Source organism: Xiphophorus maculatus, chromosome 13 (genome assembly GCF_002775205.1).
Source record: "Xiphophorus maculatus strain JP 163 A chromosome 13, X_maculatus-5.0-male, whole genome shotgun sequence".
In the NCBI taxonomy this organism is placed as follows: domain Eukaryota; kingdom Metazoa; phylum Chordata; class Actinopteri; order Cyprinodontiformes; family Poeciliidae; genus Xiphophorus; species Xiphophorus maculatus.
The window spans coordinates 2,371,531-2,394,071 of record NC_036455.1 but is presented as its reverse complement, the minus strand read 5'-3'; the positions used below and the strand labels follow the sequence as shown (position 1 = coordinate 2,394,071).

The window sequence follows — 22,541 nt, the reverse complement described above, 5'->3', positions numbered from 1 at the left end:
TTTTAGCCCCTGCGAAATAGGCCTAGGACATTTTTAGATTGTCATGGTATGAGATCTGTGTGAGTTTGAACAGTTTCACAATATTAAGTACGTATGACTATATTAAAGGTGTGTGGTAATCGCTTTTAGTTAAAACAAACAAAAAATTAACCATCATGGTTATTGCTGCTATTCTGACTTGTACAAAAGTATTAGACACCCACTAAATTTAGTAGTAGTTTTTAAGTAAATATGTTTATAGTGCAGAATGATGTACTATCATCAGTCCTACATGTGGATTATAACAATCTGATATTTGCTGGTTAATTAGCTGGACTACCTGCTCCAGTAGCCAAATGGCAGTAGGCTATCTAAAAGATTTTCAAAATATCCAAATGTGTTTTTCTTACAAGCTTGGGGAACGCAGTAGCCACCTATCAGCCAGCTCGCCTGCAGTGCTCAGCAACAACAAGGAGAAAAGTATTGTTTTACTCCGTGAGTCGTACAGCCGCAGAAAACTCGAATCACTCTAAAATTTGTCTGGTAAATTGTTTCAAGTGTTTTTAATGAGATACCAGACAAAGTCTGAGATACATTATGATCTAATCATTATTTCAAAAAAAATTATAATTTTAACCTACTCACTTGCCATCAGAATTTTTTTCTGAGTTTGCAAAGCTTTCTCAATTTCTCTTTAAGTACTATAAATAAAACCCTTCAAAATATTTTGATCTGAGCTTTCCTGATTGGCCCTTAGTTAATTGTATTAAAAACAGAGGCACCATTTTACTGTGTGTTGGGGAAGGACTACTGTAAAACAGGGTTTTGATATTAAATTTAAACAAGATCAATGAGTAAGGCATTTATATTAAATTGCTTACATAATCTCATATTAAAAATGTGTGTTTTAGCATTAGTAATTGCAGACAGCCTGTGAGTTTGTGTGACTGTAGGCCCTTATGTCTGAGGTTTCTTTTTTCCTTTAGAAACAATCTCACTGAAAAGTATGGTAGTATGATCTGTCATTGCTTTGGTATGGTGTATTCATTGGCCAGAAATATATTGGAATTTTGAGTTTCAGGTTGCCTGGTCACTGGTCAGTTTGTTACAACTTTGAATTGTTTAACAGTTGATTTCTCTGTGCATCTCTGTCTGAAATGGCTTCTCCTCCAGGCAAATTATTGTAATTGATGAAATGAAGAGCACTAGCTGAAAAACAGGTGCTAGTATTACACCTGTATGCTGGCAAATTGATGTGTATATGGAATGTTTTTAATCTTTAGCAAGACTTCTTGGTCCCTCAGATCTCATTAAGGAAGTTGCTTTTTAAATACATTTGAGCTATGAACACATGTATGGTACATCTGCTACTTTTTCCAGCTGCCAGAGCTGATCCGAGCTTCTTCCTTACAAATAAACTCCATAAATAGAAAAAAAATAAAAGCAAATCCAAACAAGGAAATTACTAAAGTAATCCGTTTCAGATGGAATAGTTGAGTATGAAACAATGTGCCCTCTGTGCTTTAATTGGTGGAACATGAAGCTTAAACTTTGTCTACATAACATCTAAAAACTCAGCAAGACACATCAAAAAGCCCTTTCAGGAACGATCATTTTCCCAAGTACAGAGTGGAGGTTGGGATCGGAAAGACGAGGAAAAAAACAAGCATAATTAGTTTGACCACCATGTCATTTGAAATGGCATTAGCAATAACAAATCAGAAAACAATAAAAGATGAGAACAAAGATAAATTAAACGTATTACGTTTCATGGTTAAAGCGACTGAGAACGAATCTAAGCCATGTGTGTATCGTTCTCAGTTCTCATATATGTACATATGTGTATTTCATGGGCAGCGAAGTAGCTCAGCATGTGTGGGTATGTGCTTATATACACATCTGTGTGCATGTGTGTGTGTGCTGTGAGCTAGCCGAGACTTGCTGAGTGGGTGTTTGTGTGTAATCATCTACGTCAGGCCGTCATGAATGGTGTGTTTGAGACAGAGCGGAGTGTGGAGTTCCTTGGGCTGGACCAAATTGGAAACAGAAAAACAAACATTCCCTAGGAACCCCTGCTCTCCACCTACCCCCGCCTGCCTCCGTCTGCTGGCTAGTGGCGCAGTCCAACCTGTCTGGAACAATGTAATGTTCTATAGTCAGACTGGACCACACACGTCCTTCAAGGGGGAGTCGGAGGTGGTGATGGTGGTTGGTGGGGGGGGGGGGGGGGGGGGGGGTCTTAGCCGCAGTGACAGTTGGGAAAGCAGACAGAAGAAGCATTTGAAAATGACAGGGAGCATCGCTGATGGATTGATAGGACAGACGGCTCGAGTGAAAAACTGAGACAGGGAAGTAGGAGTTACACTGGGAGGGAGGTTAAAGTAGCTGGGGATGAAAAAAAAGCAAGATAAGTCTTTGTGGAGAAAATAAAGAAAACACACAATGTGGAATAAAGCACAGTGAGGCAGCGAATGACAGTGATTAAATCAAATGACTAAGCAGGAGCTCGATTGAGTCAGAACTCCGCAAGGAAAAATATTTAGTTACGCTCCCTCCTTCCAATAAAGAAAACCTTTCTCTCTCCTCTCTTTTCCTGTTGTTCTACTAATCAGTAAGTAGCTGGCCTGTTTTCTTCTCTCTCGCTCTCTCTGCTTTCCCTCACAGCCAAAAAAAAAAACATTCTTACTTTCTCGCAGCTCTAATAGCTAATACTATTATGTGGTCAGACTTGAAACAACAGGAAGCATGTATGTGTGTGGATGTGTGCGCGTGTAGCTTCAGAGTCAGGATATTACAGCCTGGAGAAATCGGCAGAATGTAATCCTTTGTGGTTGTAATTTTGTATTTATAAGCTGATGTTTGATTTGTTTAAATTGCTTAAAGGTTATCCGAGGACGCGGGACATTTAAAGAAATCTTTATTTATTCCAAAACCATGTTTTTTTTTAAATTTTTTATTCCTCTTAAAACTATGACTGTTTTAAGATGGGAGGGTATAAAAATGACTCATAATTTCAGTTATGAGTCATAATGTGCAGATTTCCCTTTTTCACATAAAAACAGTCCATTTTCAGTGTGTTCATTTTCTATTTGTGGTGCAAACAACGTTAGAGCTACATGTGGAAGTGGCAAGGAGCAAAGGTAACTCTTGGAGTGGGGATTGCAGGATGAGAATACTATTCATTTTCATCTCTTTCAGATCTAGTGTTGCATAATTGATGTATAGTAAGCTTCAAACAATAGACAGGGCTCTTTAATTCTGGATGTGCGTATGTTTAAAAATTTGTCTAACCCACCGGTGATATCCAGAGTACTGCAATGCAAAAGTAAAACATTTTACAACCACAAATTTCAGTGTATTGGACTTTTATTTTCTAGACCAAACCAAAGTAGCACGTAATTGTGAAGTGGATGGAAAAGAATATGTAGTCCCTTTACTTGGATACACATAAATAAAATCAAGTGCAGATGTTCTGTGAATTGATGGGAACATTAGTGAACAAATAGCATCACAAATACCAAGGAAAACAACAGCCTGGTCAAGGAGAAAGTTGTGGATAAGTTCATAGCAGGGTTTAAAAAAAAAAAATACCATCTCAAATTGTGGACATGTCACAGAACACTGATCTATCCAACAATTGAAATTTAAAAATAGTATAGCAGAGCTGTAAACCTGCTCTGCTATATATCCTCCTATGTTTAGTAGGATGGACAATGGCCATCCTCCTAAACGAGAGACTACTAATTAGAGAAGCAGAAAAATCTGGCCTTGAAGGAAGAGTTTGCAAGTAAAAAGCTGAAATTACGAGAAATGACGGTAGGTAATTTGGCCATGGTGATGTTAAACTGCCAAAGCAAAAACAATGCAGATCACCCTAACACACTACGTCTACTGTGAAAGACAGTGGTGGCAGCACCATGCTTACCTTCAGCAGGATACTAGAAGGAAATCATTGAGTCTGCAGCTCTGAGACTTGTTCTTTTAACAGTGGGATCTTAACCATACTGCAAGAGCTACAATTCATTAGCTTAATTCAAAGTATATTCAGGTATATTCATTGGGAATGTCCTAGTCAAAGTCCTGATGTAAATCCAAAGGACATTTTTTTTGGCAAGATTGGCACACAAACACACACACACACTCAGTCTATATACTTTTACAGTTTTATTTGTGGTGGTAACTGAACAATGCACACCTTTACACATGCTATCTCCAACAGTCCAAAAAATATTTGGCTGACAATAGAAGCTGGATGGATGGAAACCAGCAGGCGACAAAGATTGAGGTGGGACTGAGAGGAGGAGAGAGAGGGGAGTGGCGCAAACAGAGAGGGTGGGATGATTTTTTTTTTTTTTGCGGTTGGGGCAACAAAAGACGGGAGCCGAGAATCGAAGAGTCTGTGTTTTTAATGCTAGAATTACAGAATAAAGGAAATGTAATTGTCAGCGGTCACGGCCACTGGAAATTTGATATGGAAATCCCAGGAAATTACTCATTAATGACCTCCTTGTTCAGACTCATGGAACAATCAATATTGAAATGGAGTTGGTAATAGTCGTAGAGAAAGTGAGACGCTGGATCCTGTTGCGACTGAATGCTGCTGCAGGCTGTTTGTTTCGTCCCCCATCAATTTTTCTGCACCACTCTCTATACTGAATGTTGTTTTAATTCCAAAGTGCTTCACCTGATTGTGCATGTAATTTGCTGGAACATTCCCTTTCCATTTATACAGCTACACTTAAGTAAATTCACATTTTATCATTTAAATAATAAAAATTCTTTCTAAACTGAAGTTATTACATTTCTAGATCTTAGATGTGTTCTTTATAATAAATGTCAGAATGAAATAAATTAAAGGCCTTAGCCTTTGTTTTCAATTGTCAAATTTTCTCTAAAAGTTTTGTTTTATACTTTTCCAGGCTAAGGCAACAACTCTGACTGAAGACCTAAAAGCAGGACAGCATTTGTCACCCAGACTCGAGCTGACCAGGAACAAAACTGCGATGACGCGCAGTTAAGCAGAAGAGGGGCTGCAGCTCTGGACCAAACGTAGCTGATGCTTGTCCCAGTGAAGGACCTTTTTAAACACAAGGCAAAGAAACTGAACCATTTTTACTCTGACAATTGTGGACCTCTGAGGACCAAAAGAGATGGAGTGATACCAGTTTGGGTCCGACGTCTGGTTTCTGCTTTCCATTACTTTGTTTTGGAGTAACAGAGGAGCCGTGCAGAAGTGCTGTGCTGCCGGACAGACTCGTGTAATCAAGCTGGTTCAACAAAACTGATGCCAAAGCCAGGAGTCAGCTATGATGTTTTGATAACCTAATGACCAGCAAAGGTAAGATTTGTTTAATTCAGCTCCGTTAAAATTACTCAAAAGCGGTCCACAGCTAAAACCGAAAGGAGTTATTTTACCAGAAGATACAGAAGTACCTACATACTTATTGACACCGCTGGTAAAGATGGATAAAAATTTCCAAAGCAAAACAATGTTTATTGTAGTTGCAAAACTGAAAAATATAGAAAAACACTGTCATCAATTTAAGTATGTTTATTTATTGAAAAAGCATATCCAACATTAAGAAATAAATTTTTCTGATGTTGGTAACACATTATTCCTGATTTTTGGGGAGGTCTTCAAATTGGGAAAGACTGGAGAACATGTCATTTATTTTGGTCAGATTTATGTTAACCTGAGTCTGGAAATACTCCATATACTGTATGTTCTGTTCATTAGGTATGTTAAGAAAGAAAATGTAAGGGAAAAGAAATATGTCTACATATGTTCAGCAACGTTTTTCAGTGTGAAAATATTCCACTGCAATAAACAAAATTATTTCAGAACATCTCACACTCTGCTGACTCTTTCAGATATTTTGTTTCCCGATTACAAAACAATACAGAACTTAAAAAAAAACAAAGTTACTAGTTTGTCAAATTCTATACATTTATATATGTTATGTTTTAAACTAGCTAAAATATTATTTCAGTTTAAACTGTTAAAAGAACATATTTCTCTAAACTTTAGTTTTCTATGTCTTATATTCTTATGAAAATATCAGTTTAGACTCACATAAAATAAACATATTTATTAGCAACAGGGATATACTGTAGATTGTGTTTGTATTGTGTAAGCCTTTTTCCATTGGAATTTTTATTTTTGATTTGGCAAATACAAGTTATTTTTTTAAAGCTTTACAAAACAGCTATTTAGATAATTTATAAAAAATGAAGGAAACTTGGGTTTCTTCTCAGAGCTTTATTGATTTGTGGACCAACATTGCTTCCTGCTCAGCAACCTTAGCTGATTGTTGACATCAGCTACGTTTTTTATGCTGAGTAGCAAAGCATGATGACAAACCTGTCATACTCATACCGTTGGGGGAAGTGACTGTGCATTGCATCTAAATGCTCCATGTGTTCTGGGTTTCAGTAATAATATTTGCCCATGATGAGGGAAAACTGTTACTGTACAGCTTGAATGAGTAGAAATCACGTCCATGAATAGTTGAAGAATGTCTGACATATGTCAGAATAACTGACTCAGTCAAACATTACCTGCTCCTCCATCATGTCCATGCTGGTGCATTCCAGTTCAGTAAGCCCCATTAGCAGAGCTCATTAGTTCCTCACAGTGGAAAATTAGACAGAATATCTTTATCAGCTACTTGACCGAAGCTAAATCTGTAAGTAAAGGTTATGAGTGTGAAGTAGACTAAATCTGTTTGATGTTATAGATTAAATTATGTCGATGAACTATGTCATATCTTATAACATAGTTTGGTGATAGTAAGCCCATAAAATAATCGTGTAACTTTTTGTGTTATTTGGTGACATTTTAAACCCTGTTTACGTTAATTTTGCTGCTTTCTTTTTGTGACATGCATTCAAGAATGCACTGCAAGCTGTTGTACTACAGGAAATGCAAATGCATTCAGTGGAGGTTATTATGTAAGTGTGATCACAAGGCTGCAGTGGCTGTGAAGAGGAGTACGTAATTATTGTAGTATCTACTGCTTCTGCAAATTTCATGTACAACTATTCTGATATTTCTAAATACATGGTAAACCTTTATTTTATGTGAGTTTGTAGACATACACCAACACAACTTTACTTTTTTGGACTTGAAATTATATATTTTAGAAATGGTGTATAGACATTTTGTTAATCTCCTGTTTACTATACAAACATGCGTGTGACAAAAGTAGAAAGGGAAACTCTCCATCAGGTTTGGTATGAGCCACAACCCACCTGGGTTTTGAGATGGATGCCATAGTGGTTATTGTGTCATTAAAAATATTGTGCTATAAAAAAATGCACTAATATAATATTTACATTTAAGAGCATATTTTTAAGCTTAGTTCCTACCCCTTTGTTTACAAGTGTAGGAACTGTTCCTATTTGCCCTTCCTCAACCTCACAGAAAGCGTTGTGATGCCCCACTTTTTCGAAACCTAAGGCTAAGGGCTAAACATGATGGGCAAATGGTAAAATAGGATTCAGTCTTAAAAGAGTCGTTGAATGGTCTACTGGTTCTATCAAAATAAAAAACGCCCACAGTCAGACCAAATGTTTTAGACTAAAAGAAATTGGCTCACGTTGTACATTCACAGTTTTGGTTTTCAGTTTTTCTTTGAACATAATTGTTATTGATGCACCACTCAGCCAGGATGCAACATAATTGCCAATCTTTGCTTGACTGCATCTAACTGGTGATCAATAAGTCAAATGCTTGAAGATCTTTTTTTTCCCTGTTTGTTTATTTCCCTTTAATATTTATGCAGACATGTAAGAGAGCTCGTGTCTCAAACCGGCGGATTCCTGCTGTACTCACACTCTCATCATTTTTCCCCGACTTTGCAGTTTAAATTAATAACTAGAGACGAACCAGTCGATTGACCAGAGATCGATTAGCAGATCAAAAACCAAAAAAATCTGAATTCTTTTTCAGTTCCTCCACTGGATTAAAACTAAGATGTCCTACCATTTTTGATCCATCACATCATGAATAATGTGATAATGTAGTTTGAGGCATAAAAGGGGAATTCATTCATTTTCTGTTGGATTCAGAGTCATTAACTTCATCAAAGAATGGGCAGTAAATGTTTTCTCTTAAGTATTATTGATTTTAGAATATATGAATAGAAATGAAAAAAATAAATAAGTTGGCAGGTCAGACCTAAAGGAAGACCAGAAATTGGCATCAGGCAGAAAAAGACAACATTTACACAATGAAATGTTTTATTACGAACTTTCATGCAGTTTGACTCCTATTTAATTTTTCCTATTGGTGAGGCATTACGCGACTTTTTAGTTTGTAAAACAATCCGTTAGGTGATCGATTTATGTGATGATTCGATTATTTATCTCCTGTTTCTTTAAAACTGTCTGAATTAACAGTTTGTAGATCTTTTTCTGAATTAATGTCATGATAAATTATTAGTGTTTAAAGTTTGAGTAAACACGGTGCCTGTTTTGCGCCCCTGAGTGAAAGCATGTGTGAGCCTATGATGGAGTTAGTGCTTGTATGTTTTTCATTATGTGGTACGGTGGCTTTGCTTGGTGATGTTTTTCAGTAGGGCGGATTGCTTTGAGCTTCTTGATGCTTTTAGACGTGGTTTTGATTGTGTGTGTCCAACTATGTCTCTGCATGTGAATATGCATGCCTTTAGATGTGGACTGTATATACAGATGTTCACTGATGCGCTCTTGTTTGTGTGTGTGTGTCTTGTGGTATTGAATGCTCTTTGATATGCCTGTTCCTTTAAGACTTGCTTATAACTTCGGAATGTTGAACAGAGATAATTCAGTCATTCCCACAAAGCAGTTTGACAGTCGTACTACACACAAACACATTAGCATGTTCACTGCTCACAAAGCAGTTTGTGTCTGTGATGTATTTGCCTAGAAATAAATTCTGCCCTTCTGAGTAAGTGGAGCCACAATTGTTTTTTTTCCGCAGTCTTTCTAATTTTCATACCATCGTTTGTGAAGCACATTCATAACGGAGCCCGAAGTTACAAAATGTGTCGGCTTGCAAACGTTAACTACCTGTTGACCTATTTGCACAAAATATGTCAGAGGATAGCTCATTGTTTGCTGGATGATCTCATCTTTTCACAGCTTTGCAGTTGGGGATATCACTTCTAGTTCTCCCACAACCACATATTTTGTGTCAGTGTGTCACTGTGTGTGAGACAAAGCCGTGACCATTTATCATTTTGTACAAAAGGCACATGTATTCGTGACCATATACAACACTTTGAATCCTGTCTGTTTCCCAAAATACTAAACAGCAAACAGTTCAATTAATTACAGTTAAAGGTTATTCATTATGCAGGCAAATTTCTGATTTGTGTTTAGCTATATCTGCTAAAGACTCCAAAGTAATTATTAATGTTAATTATTGATTGATTAATTATGTAGTGCTTGTGAAAATGATGAACTTCTGGAAAAAAAAAAACGCAAAGTAAGTTTCACACTAGTAGAGAGTTGAGTCAGTTTTCTGATTTTTCTGTTTGCTGCATTGTAAGTGTTGGGTGCAACTTCTCAAAACTAATATTGAATTATGTTTATTAGATTATAGACTTTTAAAAGTTGAAGAAAAAGGGCATCTGTCTTTGCTCAATCTTTCCTCTATGAAGAAAATAATTGCTCAGATTCAGATGGCTTACAGGCAAAACAAGAGTGATGGACTTAGCCTAGTTTGGTTTTTTTAATCATTTGCCTCATTTGTGCAATTTTGGAGAAAATACACATTAAAGTTTATGACATAAATTAGCCTTTAAAGTACATAGGATACATGTACATGCACATGTACATGTTTGGCTTAGTTTAACATTCGCTTCTTGAAAATTGCTTGGATGTGATCTCCATGTCTGTGTTTGCACACATGCTGTCTGCATGTACGCTCTTGTCTGGGTGTGCACAGATTTGGGTGTGTGCTCTTATTTTTGTTTGGTTTGCCCAAAACTTGTGTTGTAGCCAAGAGAACAAGTGTTAACAAGCTCTGCACAGACTGCATTTATTTAATCCATATGCCGGTGATGTATACAGCTGTGAGCTGCTCCTAGTGTGTCTGAGAGGAAAAATCACTCTGCACTTGCAGTGTTGTGCATGCTAGAAAACTACTGCAAAGTCAGCTTGAATGTGACTGCTTATACTGGCGAAAAACCTTTTTTTTTCTTCTGAAATCTAAAGTCTGCTGATGTTTAACACTTATCTGCATGATGTACCTTTTACTGATTTATTCTGTATCAGTATAGCTAACCTTTGTCTGTATATATTTATAATACAGGAAAGCTATGGAAGATCTGTCATCAGAATTTTAATTGTACACTATAGGTTTTAGAGTTCCTATATAGTTGATTTGAAAAGACCCAGGCCCTGGCAGCACCAGAGTCACTCCAGACAACTGGGACTGTAGCACAACCAGTAACAGCAGCCAGGCAGCTCGGCAGCAGAACAACCTGCCAAAGCGACAAAGACAGTAGTTGGGAGCCATAAGATGGTTCCAATTGGTAGTTTGCTCACATTCAGGTGCTAACCAAAGCCAAATGCAACTGAGTCAGTCGCCATGCCACACTGAGCTTGTTTGACTGTGTTTCCAGTAGCAAGGCAGTGACAGTAGAAAGAAAGAAGGGAAAACAAAATTCAGAATTGACAGAAAAAAAACTAACTACAAAGGCAAGTCTTAGTTCTTAGTCGAAATGTGTGCAGTGTTTGTGGAGAATATACCTAATATTTTCTGTTGATGATATAATTGTTAAAGCGGCTGTCATACTGTTTCTTGTCTTTGTGTTTAGATGTAGATAAGCTTAATATTTTACCTCATATTAGATTTGCGATAGTAATAAAATTGATGACAAACTGAAATATTATCAGTTAGTATCAAATGTACTCCCTGGTTTGGGTGGTGTCAAACATTGTGAACCAGAGTTTATTGTTTGTCATACTAGTCTTTTGTGTTTGATAACGACGAAGAGGGGATGATTGCCCTACTTGATATGTATGCTGGCATAACTAAAACAAATGTGGTTTGCGCCAAGTAAGTGTCAAAAAAGTTGTGTGTATTTGCTGAAGTTAGTGTGCATATTCTAAACATACTTAGTCCAGTGATCTACAAGTTAAGTGCACTCTGATAGAGCGAAGGAATAGGCAGAGGCTAGTTTTCTCTTACGTGAATTAGACCAGTGGCTCTCAAACCTCTCAAACCCAAAGGTTTCTTGACTTGCATCTAAGACTTTGGGGTTCCAACAAACCATTGTGGGAAGTTTATGGAAGGATACCCTAAAATGTTGATTCAAGTCATAAAGTGCAAGGTTGAGCTTCTAAAAGCTGAGGAAATGTGTGTAAACTTTAAAATGTGGAGACATATAAAAATACATCTCTGGCATGTTGTGGTAATTCTACCTTTCCTAAAACAAGAGATGCTTCATCTGATTTAACTTCAGACAATGAGGAAAAAAAAAAAAGTTTTGTGTACTTTTATTCAGTGTATGTAAACTTCTGCTTTCAACAATATGATTTTTCTCTATGAATCTTTTTTTGTAAAGTTTTATAATTTTCAAAGAAACAGTGTAAAACATTTTCTGCATCACACACAAATTAAGAAAATAAAGTAGAAACCACCTTTTACGGAAAACAGAGTTTTATGTATTTGATAAGCTGGAGAAAAATATGTGCAGTTTCTTCCGTTTTCATATGAAAGGAAGTTTCCTTTTCAGCAAGATGAGTCAGCTCTCCCACAGCTCTTTCTCATGGCATCATATCTTACAGAAGCCACTTGTTTGGTCTTAACAAATCAATGCTGAGTAAGTCGACCTGAAAAAATCGGACATTTCTGTCTCCAGCTGCTTTGAATCCCTCGGATCCATTTGACTGCAATAACAAACACTGTTGAATTTGAATCCTGACTTCTTCCAGGGCCAATTGTCTGTAATGGAACATGAAACGTTCCATATTGTTGAGAATATTGGAAGACACGCTGCGCCTTTTTCTGCAGGAGGAGAAAAGCAAATTGAGAGATTGGTGGTGAAATATAATTAACTACTGTCAGACAGAAATACAACATAATGGAAATGTCCTTTCTTTTAAACAGAAAGAAAAGACAGCAATTACTCAACAGTGAAGACACAGAAAGAATGAGATACAAACCTGAATATATATTCATATTTTGATGTGAAGGAGGACTTAAGGAACTCTCCAGACTTTTTAAGAGCTGAATGAAGCCAACATTCAGCTCAAATGCTTAAGAGGCATTTAAAATTGCACATTGGGGTGAAAATAGGAGCAAAGTCATATTGTGTGTGACAGGAGACAGCAGATATAAAAAATGGCAAAATGTTTGGCAAAATGTATTTTCAATTCAGGGAAAATCAACATTCAACCTTAAACTGTCTGATTTTTGTGGTTATTCTGCAAGTAGTCAGGATGAGTATGGGTTAAGTAAGTTCAGCTAAACTCAATTCACCATCTCAGAAACTAAATGCATCAATCCATAAAACCATCCATGGACCAATCCTTCAGATTTATTCTCAATTGTTTTCTGTTGACGACAGCAGGTGTCTTCACATTTCTGATAAATTTTCTCTGAACCTTTTACATAACTAAGAGGCTCTACAAATTTTTGCTATTTTACAAGATGAATTTGGTCAATAATAGCCAGTTGGTGATGGATAACATCTTGATGGCACAGCTGTAAAGAAGTGAGATATAGCTTTCTAAATAGGCCAAAATGACATCTCTAATGCAGAATACATCCTTGACATGTTTCCCTGCTGTCTAGTAGAGTTGACTTATCACAGCTTCTCTTAGTTATTTTGTTGAAAACCTACTTCTGGACAGAGGAAAATAACTTAACTTTAATGCACATGTGGCCTAGAATGCCTAATGGTTAGGCTTTCCTATGTGTATGTTGATATGTACGTCTGTGTTAATCTCCAGAGCAGTTCCTTGCTATTAGTGCACCACTGAACAAGGCAGCAATTCATCCAGCAGGTTTAACTGTTGGTGTGTGTGTGAGTGTGTGAGGTTGTGTTGCAGCTTTCTATGAGTAGACTGTGTGTTTTTAGGGAATTGTTTCCGTACGCCTGTCTGCACCACATGGCCCAATGTGGAAAAAAAGGCCCCTTTAGGGGTTTGTGTGTATAAGAATGCGTACATGTAGGGGTGTGTGTGTGTGTGTGTGTGTGCGTGTGTGTGTGTGTGTGTGTGTCAGGGACAAATGGAACAAGCCAGAATGTGGGTTGCCCAAATGAGGCTAAAAAACAAAAATATATTTTGAAAAAGAAGAAAAAAAATTTATATAGGGGTGATGATGTCTGTCATCTCCCCTTCCTCATTTTATCTTCTTATCTTTTATCTTATTTCTTTATTTTGATCCCAGTTATTTCTCTAATTCCTCTTGTCACTTTCCAATTGTGTCTTTTTTTTTTGTCCTTACTTGTGTAAGGAATTACCAGCCGTAATTTGATATCTTACGTCGATGATCACTTCCTATTTTTCTCCAATTATGGCTTTCTTCTCAGCAATCATTCCTGTCGCTCTCTCGCCATTTAAATCTGTCTTGGGGGCAGAATATTGTTTTCAACGTGGCGAAAATAATCACTTAAATTTTGTCTCCAGTAATCACTTTCTCCTCTCCTCTTGTTTTTCATTTGTCTGTTTTGTTTTTCGCTTGTCGTTTATTTTTTTTCTAATTGGTATAAACCTCTGAGTTGCGGTAATGACTTCTGAGGTTAACGAGCTTCTGCTAACAATCACTCACTCCCTCACTTGCATGCTCACACATGCAAAATACACACAGTTGTGCAACTGAGCACACACTCGCGAGAAAGCGTTCATATCCATGTGCACACAATTCATGGCCAATATAGTTCCAAATAAAAAAAGTCTCCTCTTCCTTTAGAAATATTTGACTTCAAAAGATCTTTTAAAACCTGCTTGCACATGTGCCTTTGTAATTACCTTGTCACATCTAATACATAAACCTTGTTGGTTTCAATTTGAAGCTAAACTCCATCTTCAGGGGAAAGGCAGTTAGATGAAGTTGTCTTTTATCAGTGAATTATGCGTTCTGGAATGTTGTGGGACTTTATTCACATGCAGAATAAGATCACTTATTCTCTTTATTGACTGTTGAGTTCTCTTCCATACCTTATTCTGATTAAATTCCATTAATACTGATGGGGATTGTCTCACAGTTATTGGAACACCTGAGAAGTATGGGAACAAAAGCCTTATATCAAATGATGGTTTACGGACTTGATGTGTGGTTGTGAAATAACCCTGGGTCCTTGCAGTAGGAATAACTTTGTAAGCCAATATGTCCTAAATACGTAAGGAATCGATCTATTCTATAAGTTAACACCACTAGTCAACCTGGTGAATGACAGTGGTCAGAAACAGGTGGGGGAGGTGCAGTGCTTCATTACTCCACACTCCATACAGCCAAAAAAAATCTAATGACTCCCTTTGTATTATGAAACTATAACACTGTAAAATCTTGGTATGCCTTGATAATTGGACAGAGACTAATGCTTTGTGCCAATAATTGAGGGGGGCAGTGTAGAAAACTTTAGACAGCAATTATCCCCACAGCATCAAGCTAAAAACAGTTACTCTAAATCTGAGGTGGTACACAATTAGCCTACAGTGTATCCAGGCTCAAAGATAAATTACAAGCAAGGGAATTTTTGCAAACACAATTTTGAAAACAAAAAACATTTAACTTTGATTAAAAAACAAAACAACACAGCAGTTCTTTTGAGTATCAGATTGGCTAGTCGAGGGTAAAGTAGATCAAGCTGAAAATCGACTGTCTCCATTCACTGTTCCATCAATTGTAATGATCAAAAAACATCACCTGTGTTTGAAAACATGGTTTTTCACTTTACACACTCACAAATAAATGTACTGTTCTACGTCTGTGAGCATCAAATTATCATTAAGGAATTAACATGTATACCCCAAGGCTCACAGGTATCTATTACATCCTTATCAAAAAATTGGCACATTCAGCAACAGATAAGACTGTGGAAGCATAGCTTTGAGATGGTAAATTCTACTAAGCCGTATTGATGGCTGGAATCTAACTCTAGTCCTGTCTGCAGCATGCTCCGTCTCCCGGTGTGAACTCTGCTTTAATTTGCTCTACTCTTCTCGGACTTGCTCGCCGGTATCTTGATATGGTCTGTGTTCAGCAGTGACTTCTAAACATTTACATTTCTGCTTTCAAGTGCTGTTTATATATGGCTCTTATCTGCTATCTAACACACACGCACACTGAGACGGGGACAGATAGTGAATCAAATCTTTAGTCGCCCTGACAGCAACACTGTTGCTATGTCCATAATAGGACAGGAGAAGAGAGGAAGCATAAAGCAGAAAAAAGCGAAGAGTGCCACATAGACAGAAGGAGGAGGGAGGGCAAGGCAGATAATTTGCCACTAGAGTGTTTTGTGGTGAGGTGAGGCGTGGAACTTTGGTGACTTTAGCACACAGGCTTTTTTGTAGTTCTCTGATCCTCAGTAGGGAAATTTCTTTTTTTCACCTCAGCTCTTTAGGTTGCTGCCCCCGCAACACTACAGCACCCCAGAGACAGGTTGGCCATTACATGTCTTGCTCAAGGGTACTTTAGGAGTTTATAGAAGACAACTTGGGTATCGGTACTTACTTGGAGTTACTCTGCCACCCTACCCCACTACCCTTTGCTTGGGAACTCAAACGCTACCTTAAAGATGGAAAATCCACCTCAGGGATCAGTTTCCCTCATCTTTACTCAGCAGGGGAAAGACAAGAGACTATATGTTGTTCTGGCTAAGGATGAAGATAAAGCATTAGACTCCCAGATTTCTAAGAAAATCAGTTGGACAAACATTGCAAAAACAAAACAACGGAAAGAATAAAATGCTCATGAATGTGGTATCATTTAAATGCTTCTAAAGAACAATTTGTACCTTTTTTATAGTGTGGTCAACTGCACAGACCAAATAAATCATTTGAAGTTAGCACTTTGGAATTTTAGAAGTTTCTGCGTTTACAGGGCATTGGCTTTTCCATTGTAAATATAGATTTAAGGGCTAGGCAATCAAATTTTCACTGCTGTTCTCCTTTTTTATTTCGGTTGCTACTTTTTACATTGGATCCCCATTGATGGATGTTGGCAAAGTAGGAGTAACCCCTTAGGGGCCCCTGGGAAAACGAAATGATCCAGTTTCGATCACATCGCATGGCAAACTGCTGTACACATAAAATCTAATAGACGTGTAAAATCTTCTAGATTTTTCGTGTAGACTGAGTAATCATTTTATCTACTCAGGTTAAATTTTTTACAACAGTAAGACATCTTCTGTATGGAAAAACATACATCGGTTTCCCATGCTTCTACAAAAACTGACTTCAAAAACCAAAGATTCTGGTTGCATCATCTATAAACTCTGATCTTCATTTGTTTCCATAGATTCATAGTTGGGTTAAAGCCAAGTGATTCACTGGGCCATTCTAACTGCTTGATTTTCTTTCTTTAAAACCTTCTGGGTTTCTATTGTCATCCATTGTCTGTCCTAAAAATCCGTGGAAGTGACAGTGTACTAGCCACTTGGCTCCAGATTCTGATTAAAACTTTACCACAACATTACATCTGACCCAAATAAGAATATTATATCTTACATATTATATCTTATCTTAAGTAGTGGAGTCTTAGCGGTTGAGTCAATTTTTCTTGTTTTCACGAAAAACTTACACGGTAATTCCACTGCTGAAGCTTTCTGTTACTGGTGTTTCTCTCTCTCTCTTTTTTCTTTTACCCCTTAATACATGCTTCTTGTCTATTACCTTGGTTATAAAAAAACTTTTTTATAGGTCATTAGTTAGTACTCAACCAAATGATCTTATTAATAGAAATGATTAATCTTTTATTAAATACTCACAGGTTCTTGCTTGTAGTTTCTGTCATCATTTGTTTGTATTTGATTTCTGCATATGTATGAACTACTGGACATTAGAGGTGGATGGTATACTGGTGCTACTCGTGTAGTGCAGCACAAGGCAAGTTAGTGTTGAGAGTGATAAGCATGGACACGTTGAACAAAGAAAGTACAGCAAAAGAAGCTGTGGCATATGTATCAGCTGAGGGTGATAACCAAGAAGAACTTGAGCCTAAAAATCGAGCAGTGTCTGTTGTGTGGAAGTGTTTTGGCCTTAAAAGCTTGGATGTCTGTCAAACAATGGTAATTTGCTGTTATATTTATAAATTTCATATTTACATTAGAACAGTTATGCCACGTGATTCATTTATTAGTGCTACCGCCCTGAAAACTGTATCACTTCTACAAAGCTTGTTATATTTTTTTTGCATGGAAGGGATGGCCACTTTGACAAATTAGCTTTCCTCTGTCAGTAGAAACAGTAGTCAACACACACAGGAATGTATGAAAAGAAAAATACTGTCAAATACCATGATACTATGATTGTTGAAAATACTGATATAAAATGTATGCCACTTGCCCATTTAGAAAAATAATCACTAAGAAAAAATAAGTTCTTTTTTCTGTACTGTCATGTGTTTTGTTTTTCACATACTTAAACATTTTTTGCTTCATTTTTATCACTATTGTCATAGTGAAATTTATGGTGTGTTTTCTGCACTTACTGTCAGATTGATATGGAAAAATCCTAGACCTGATAGAGGGTGTAGTATTGTTTTGCCATGATTGTTCACTCAAAACCACCTAAACTGGAAATCATACCACTTATTTCTAACTCAGTTATGTAACACACCAGATAATTGTATTATATTATTCTATTATATTATCAATCTGAGCTTATATATGAGTAAAAAAGTTATAAAAAAAATCCAAGGATCTTGCTGCTATCTGAAATCACATGAAAGTATGCTCTACTTTCATGAAAAAACTGAAAGTAGAGCATACTAAGGTAGAGCAAACATAACTGTAAAGTTTAGTGGAAAAATTCAGCTAGCAGAGCAAAATTTGATGAAGATCCAAAACTTTATCTTGCCTAAATTGACAGGAAAAACTTGAATTTCTTTGGACAAACTGAGTTTTCAGAACAATACAGGTTAAGTAGCATCTGCAAAAATGTCTACTTACATCCCTACTTACGTCTAGTTTACATCCTTTCTGTTGTGTTCCTTGTACTTCTTGGTTCAGTGGACCAATGTTATTACATTTCCAGCTTTGTTGTAGAAGAGGGCCAAGTAAAGTCTTCTGAAACACAGGCACGTTAGATATGCAATGTCTGGCTCTTTTTAGCCTGATGTGATGGTGTTCAAAGTCAGTTCAAACTCATCTGGCTTAGTTCAAACTCTGTCCAAATGGTGGCTGTGAGTCATTTTTCCCCCATTATTTAGTATGACATAACACCCAGGAATATTAATTCTCTGCTCTCATTTTTAACCCCTGTTTTACTTGAAGTCAAGATCACTCTTGCCATGGTAGACTAACTTTCTGTCAGCAAACCACCTCAAACCTAGTGCGTTTCCTCCAGCTGGCCTGATCTGTCACCTTAACCAACAAAATATTAGGGGTGCACCAATTGCAGTTTTCTGGCCAATTACAGATTACTTATATTTAAAAGGTCTAACATGCCTATTCTGATTTTGGCCAATATCAAGTTTTTTGTTTGAAATGTTGATATATATAGCAAGAAAATTGTTGAGTTTGACATCAGAGGGGTCTCATGGGGGAGCAGAAGAGGACAGCGATTCACTTTTAGATCTTTGCTGAGGTAGATGAAATCAGGGGGTAAGTATCAGCCGATCACCGATCTCCCAAAATGAAGGAAATTGGCGCTGATAATTTGACTGGCTGATAAATTAGTGCACCCCTACAACATACCCATCAACTTGTCTAATTGCTGAATACTTTTTCTTAAAATTAATTCTCAGCATTTCTTTCAAAGCAAAACAAATAAAAAGGTTACGTTATATGTGTACAAGTATTGTCACATCCTTCAAGTTCCCTTTTACTATGGTTAATTTCTGACAATGTATTCTGAATTATCTCCATTTGACACCATTATTCTACCTTCTTTTGCAAGAGGATAGTTCCTTTTCTTGTCTGAGACATAGATATGCAGTGGCAGAGTGATGGATAAACAGTAGGCTTATATAGAAAGACACTGAGTAATAAAAAGTCTTGTAAGGCAAGAATTATGGTGTTAGCATATAAAGGGGGTAATGCAGTGAGCAAGACTGAGAAAGGAAATGACACATAGGTGGAAAGAATCTTATCCCTCCTCCTGTCTCGTGCTGGTTTTATTTTCATGCATATACACACACACACACACATACACACCCCTACACAATGTAATTAAATGGTAATTTAACATTTCGTATCTGCGTATTGGTTTAAAGAAGTTCAAAGCAATTTTCTATAAATCCTGCAAGCATAAGTCTGTGCGGGCAGTTGAGCATGTGATGTGTGCTTTATATTGAGCTATTTTACTCACCATTGCTTTTATGGATGTGTGTCCACATCTCATTCTTTTTCTTTGTAGATGTCTCTTCCTTTTCAAGCTGTCATTTACATTTGTTTGATTTCCAAAACCCAAATGTTAAGCTTTTGAAATATGTTCAAGAAGAAAATGCACAATATGCAAATTTTAGCTGGCTGTTGTATCTGTTGCCATGAAGGTTTACTTTAACTTGGCTTTGGCAAACTCAGAGAATGGCAACTGGAAACAAAATCTTAAAGAGGATGAAACAATCAAAATCCTCAGCCTTGGTGCACAGGATGATGAAAAGTTGTGAAACGTCTTCAAGAAAGTAGAAGTCCAGTTGCCTTTGATCTAAGCATGTCTCTAGGGTTGGATGACTGAGCATGAACCATTGTACCCTTTGTACATAGACATGTGTGCCACTAAGACCTTGTGTATCAAAGGCAGTTTATGCTGCAAATCAATCAAGTATTTTCTGTTTCCTCTCATCCAAGCAAATTCTGTCATAAAAAACAAAATTACTTGAGTATCCAACCTTTGGTCTGTCCATCTTGGGAAGCAAATCACCCAAAATAACCAAAATACACCAAACAACCAATTAAGAAAACTGCAGTAACCCTATCCCTTTTTAGTGTTGTGGAGTTGAACACAGCTGTCTTAAGCTTTATTTCTGGGTGATATTTAAATGTTTTTATACTTTTGTGTTGTAACATATTGTATATGTAAATATATGTAGCGTGCTTTTTATGACCACTCTGCTCTTCGATGCTCTCCATTTAAAGAGGGTGGTCTGCACCACTTTTGCACGTTCAATCAAGCACATGTACAATATTTGTTGATCGTGTGCAATAAGCCCACTAATTGCGTGTGCTTTTTTTTTTTTTTTTTTTATTGCTTGTGCAATTTAGCACTCATTATGTTGAATCTTTACAGAACAAGCTGTTGCTGTATCTAGCTGATTTTCTTTTGATTCTCATGCATAAAACACATGCCACAAGAGCCTACTTGTGGTTTAACCCAAGTACTGTAAAGCTTTGTATATGACATGGTGGACAGCTCCAGATGGTATTTGCAGTAAAAATGCACACAGATGAAAAATACCTTCATTCAAGGCTATGATGTTTTTTTATGCCACTCATCAGAATAGATCAGACAGAGATTAGAAGGAAGAATAAAAAGAGATGAAAAGAAGGTAAGGAGGAAGGGAGGAGTTAGATATAAAATGTGACAGGACAGGATTTGAGGTGCAGTATCAGTTAGATAACTTTAAGAACTTAACTCTTTGCGAGTGCACGTCCATGCATGTACGCAAGTGTATGGCGTGTGGTTTTTTTAAGGGTGGACCAGCAGTTAGATGGGTGTGAAACGTTACGTACTTTTTCTTCTTGTACTGATCCACACCTGAATCTCTTGTAAAACTTTGACCTATTTAAAGAGCTCTAATCTGCCTTGAGATGGCATTAATAATCCCCCTCAAATACTTGAAAGAAGTTGATCTGACAGCTCTGACAGAAAAGGGTAGATTGGGTGTGTTAAGTATCTTTCTTTGACTACGTCATTAATTAGAGGGCTGATGATAGTGAATCCTTTCTCTCTGTTACACCCCTCGTAAAACAGGCATGCCTGGGTAAGATCAAGATCCTTGATAATGTCTTTGGAGTTTATTTACTTATGGTAAATGGCTCTTACTTGTATATCACTCTATGAAATCCAGAGGATCCCAAAGCGTTTCACATTCTGTCATTCACACACACACATTCACATGCTGATGGTGGGAAGCTACTGGAGAGTAGCCACAGCTGCCCTGAGGCACACTGACAAAGGCGAGGCTGCCGTGCACTGGCACCACTGGGCAGATGCATGCATCCTGTGGAGCGAGGATCGAACCGACAACTCGCCACCATCGCCTGCATATTAAAAAGAGTACAGTGGGAAACAGATTTTTACATGTGCTGTCTGAAAAAGAAAATACCTTTTTTACTATGGATATTAAATTAAGCTTAGCATTTCCTTTTTTAAGACAGCTACGACTACTAAAATTATTTATATTGCTACATTACAGATTTGGAGTTCTTGTCTTGCAATTGGAAGGTTGTAGGTTTGATTCCAGCTTCTTCCTGCCACATGTCGATGTATCTCTGGGCAAAACACTTGGCCCCAAGTTGCCAAATGATCTGCGTTTTGGTGTATAAATGTGCGCTTATTTGCGAGTGGCAATGGATCTGTACTGTAAAGTACTGAGTGATCAGTATGACTGGAACGGTTCTATATAAAATCAGTCCATTTATCTTGTTATTTATTTATTTTTTTACAGTGCATGCTTTTCTTTTAAAGGTTTTATTGGCTCTAGTGGCCTTTATTTGATAGTTAATTGATAGGAAAATGGGTAATGAGAGAAGGGGGAAGACATGCGGCAAAGGTTGCCAGGCCAGGAATCGAACCTGCAACAGCCGCATTGAGGACTAAGGCCTCCTTATGTGGGTTGTGCTTAACCCCTGCGCCACCACAGCACATCCCCAGTGCATGTTTTTAAACAATTTGGGAAAAGTGGCTTTATATGCTTTTAGGAGGTTAATTTGCAACATTGAGTAACAGAGGCACAACTGGAAATGGGGAAATGTAGTTGAAGGCAACATGTCAAAGTCCTCCCTGAAAATCAAATGAAATCAGTCAAAATGTCAGGAGAACAATAATGGATCTTCACAACTCTGATTCCTCCTCAGTTACAATGTCTGAAAATGCTGTGTGAATATGTTCAAACTTTAAATGAAACCATAAATACTATGGGAATGTGCAAACCTTTATACCATTTGAGAAGGAGAATGGTTCTGTCTCTCTTAGACAAACACGATTTACTACAAAATGCATGCATAAAGCTCCTACAAAAGAAAATATTGTTTTAAAAGGGATATTATGCATAATATATATTTTTAAGCTTTATATAATGTAATAATGTCATTCCCTCATCTTTTTTTTCCATTTCCTTTATTTAACCAGGTAAACCCCGTTGAGATCTACAGTAGATCTCATTTTCAAGAGGAACCTGGGCATAATGTCATTTCCTCATGGCTGGAGTGTTGACTCACTCAGGCATGTTTGAG

At 37.2% G+C, this 22,541-nt stretch overlaps 1 protein-coding gene across 3 annotated transcripts in view; it reads left to right on the top strand.

Moving 5' to 3' along the window:
* trps1 (transcriptional repressor GATA binding 1) overlaps window positions 1-22,541 on the top strand; it is a 132,438-nt gene that overhangs the window by 21,387 nt on the left and 88,510 nt on the right. For all 3 annotated transcript variants that reach the window (XM_023345060.1, XM_023345062.1, XM_023345061.1), the window contains exon 2: window positions 4,899-5,317. In XM_023345060.1, the coding sequence (XP_023200828.1) occupies window positions 5,305-5,317 (13 nt within the window). In that variant the 5' untranslated portion in view covers window positions 4,899-5,304. The remainder of the gene's footprint in view (window positions 1-4,898; window positions 5,318-22,541) is intronic.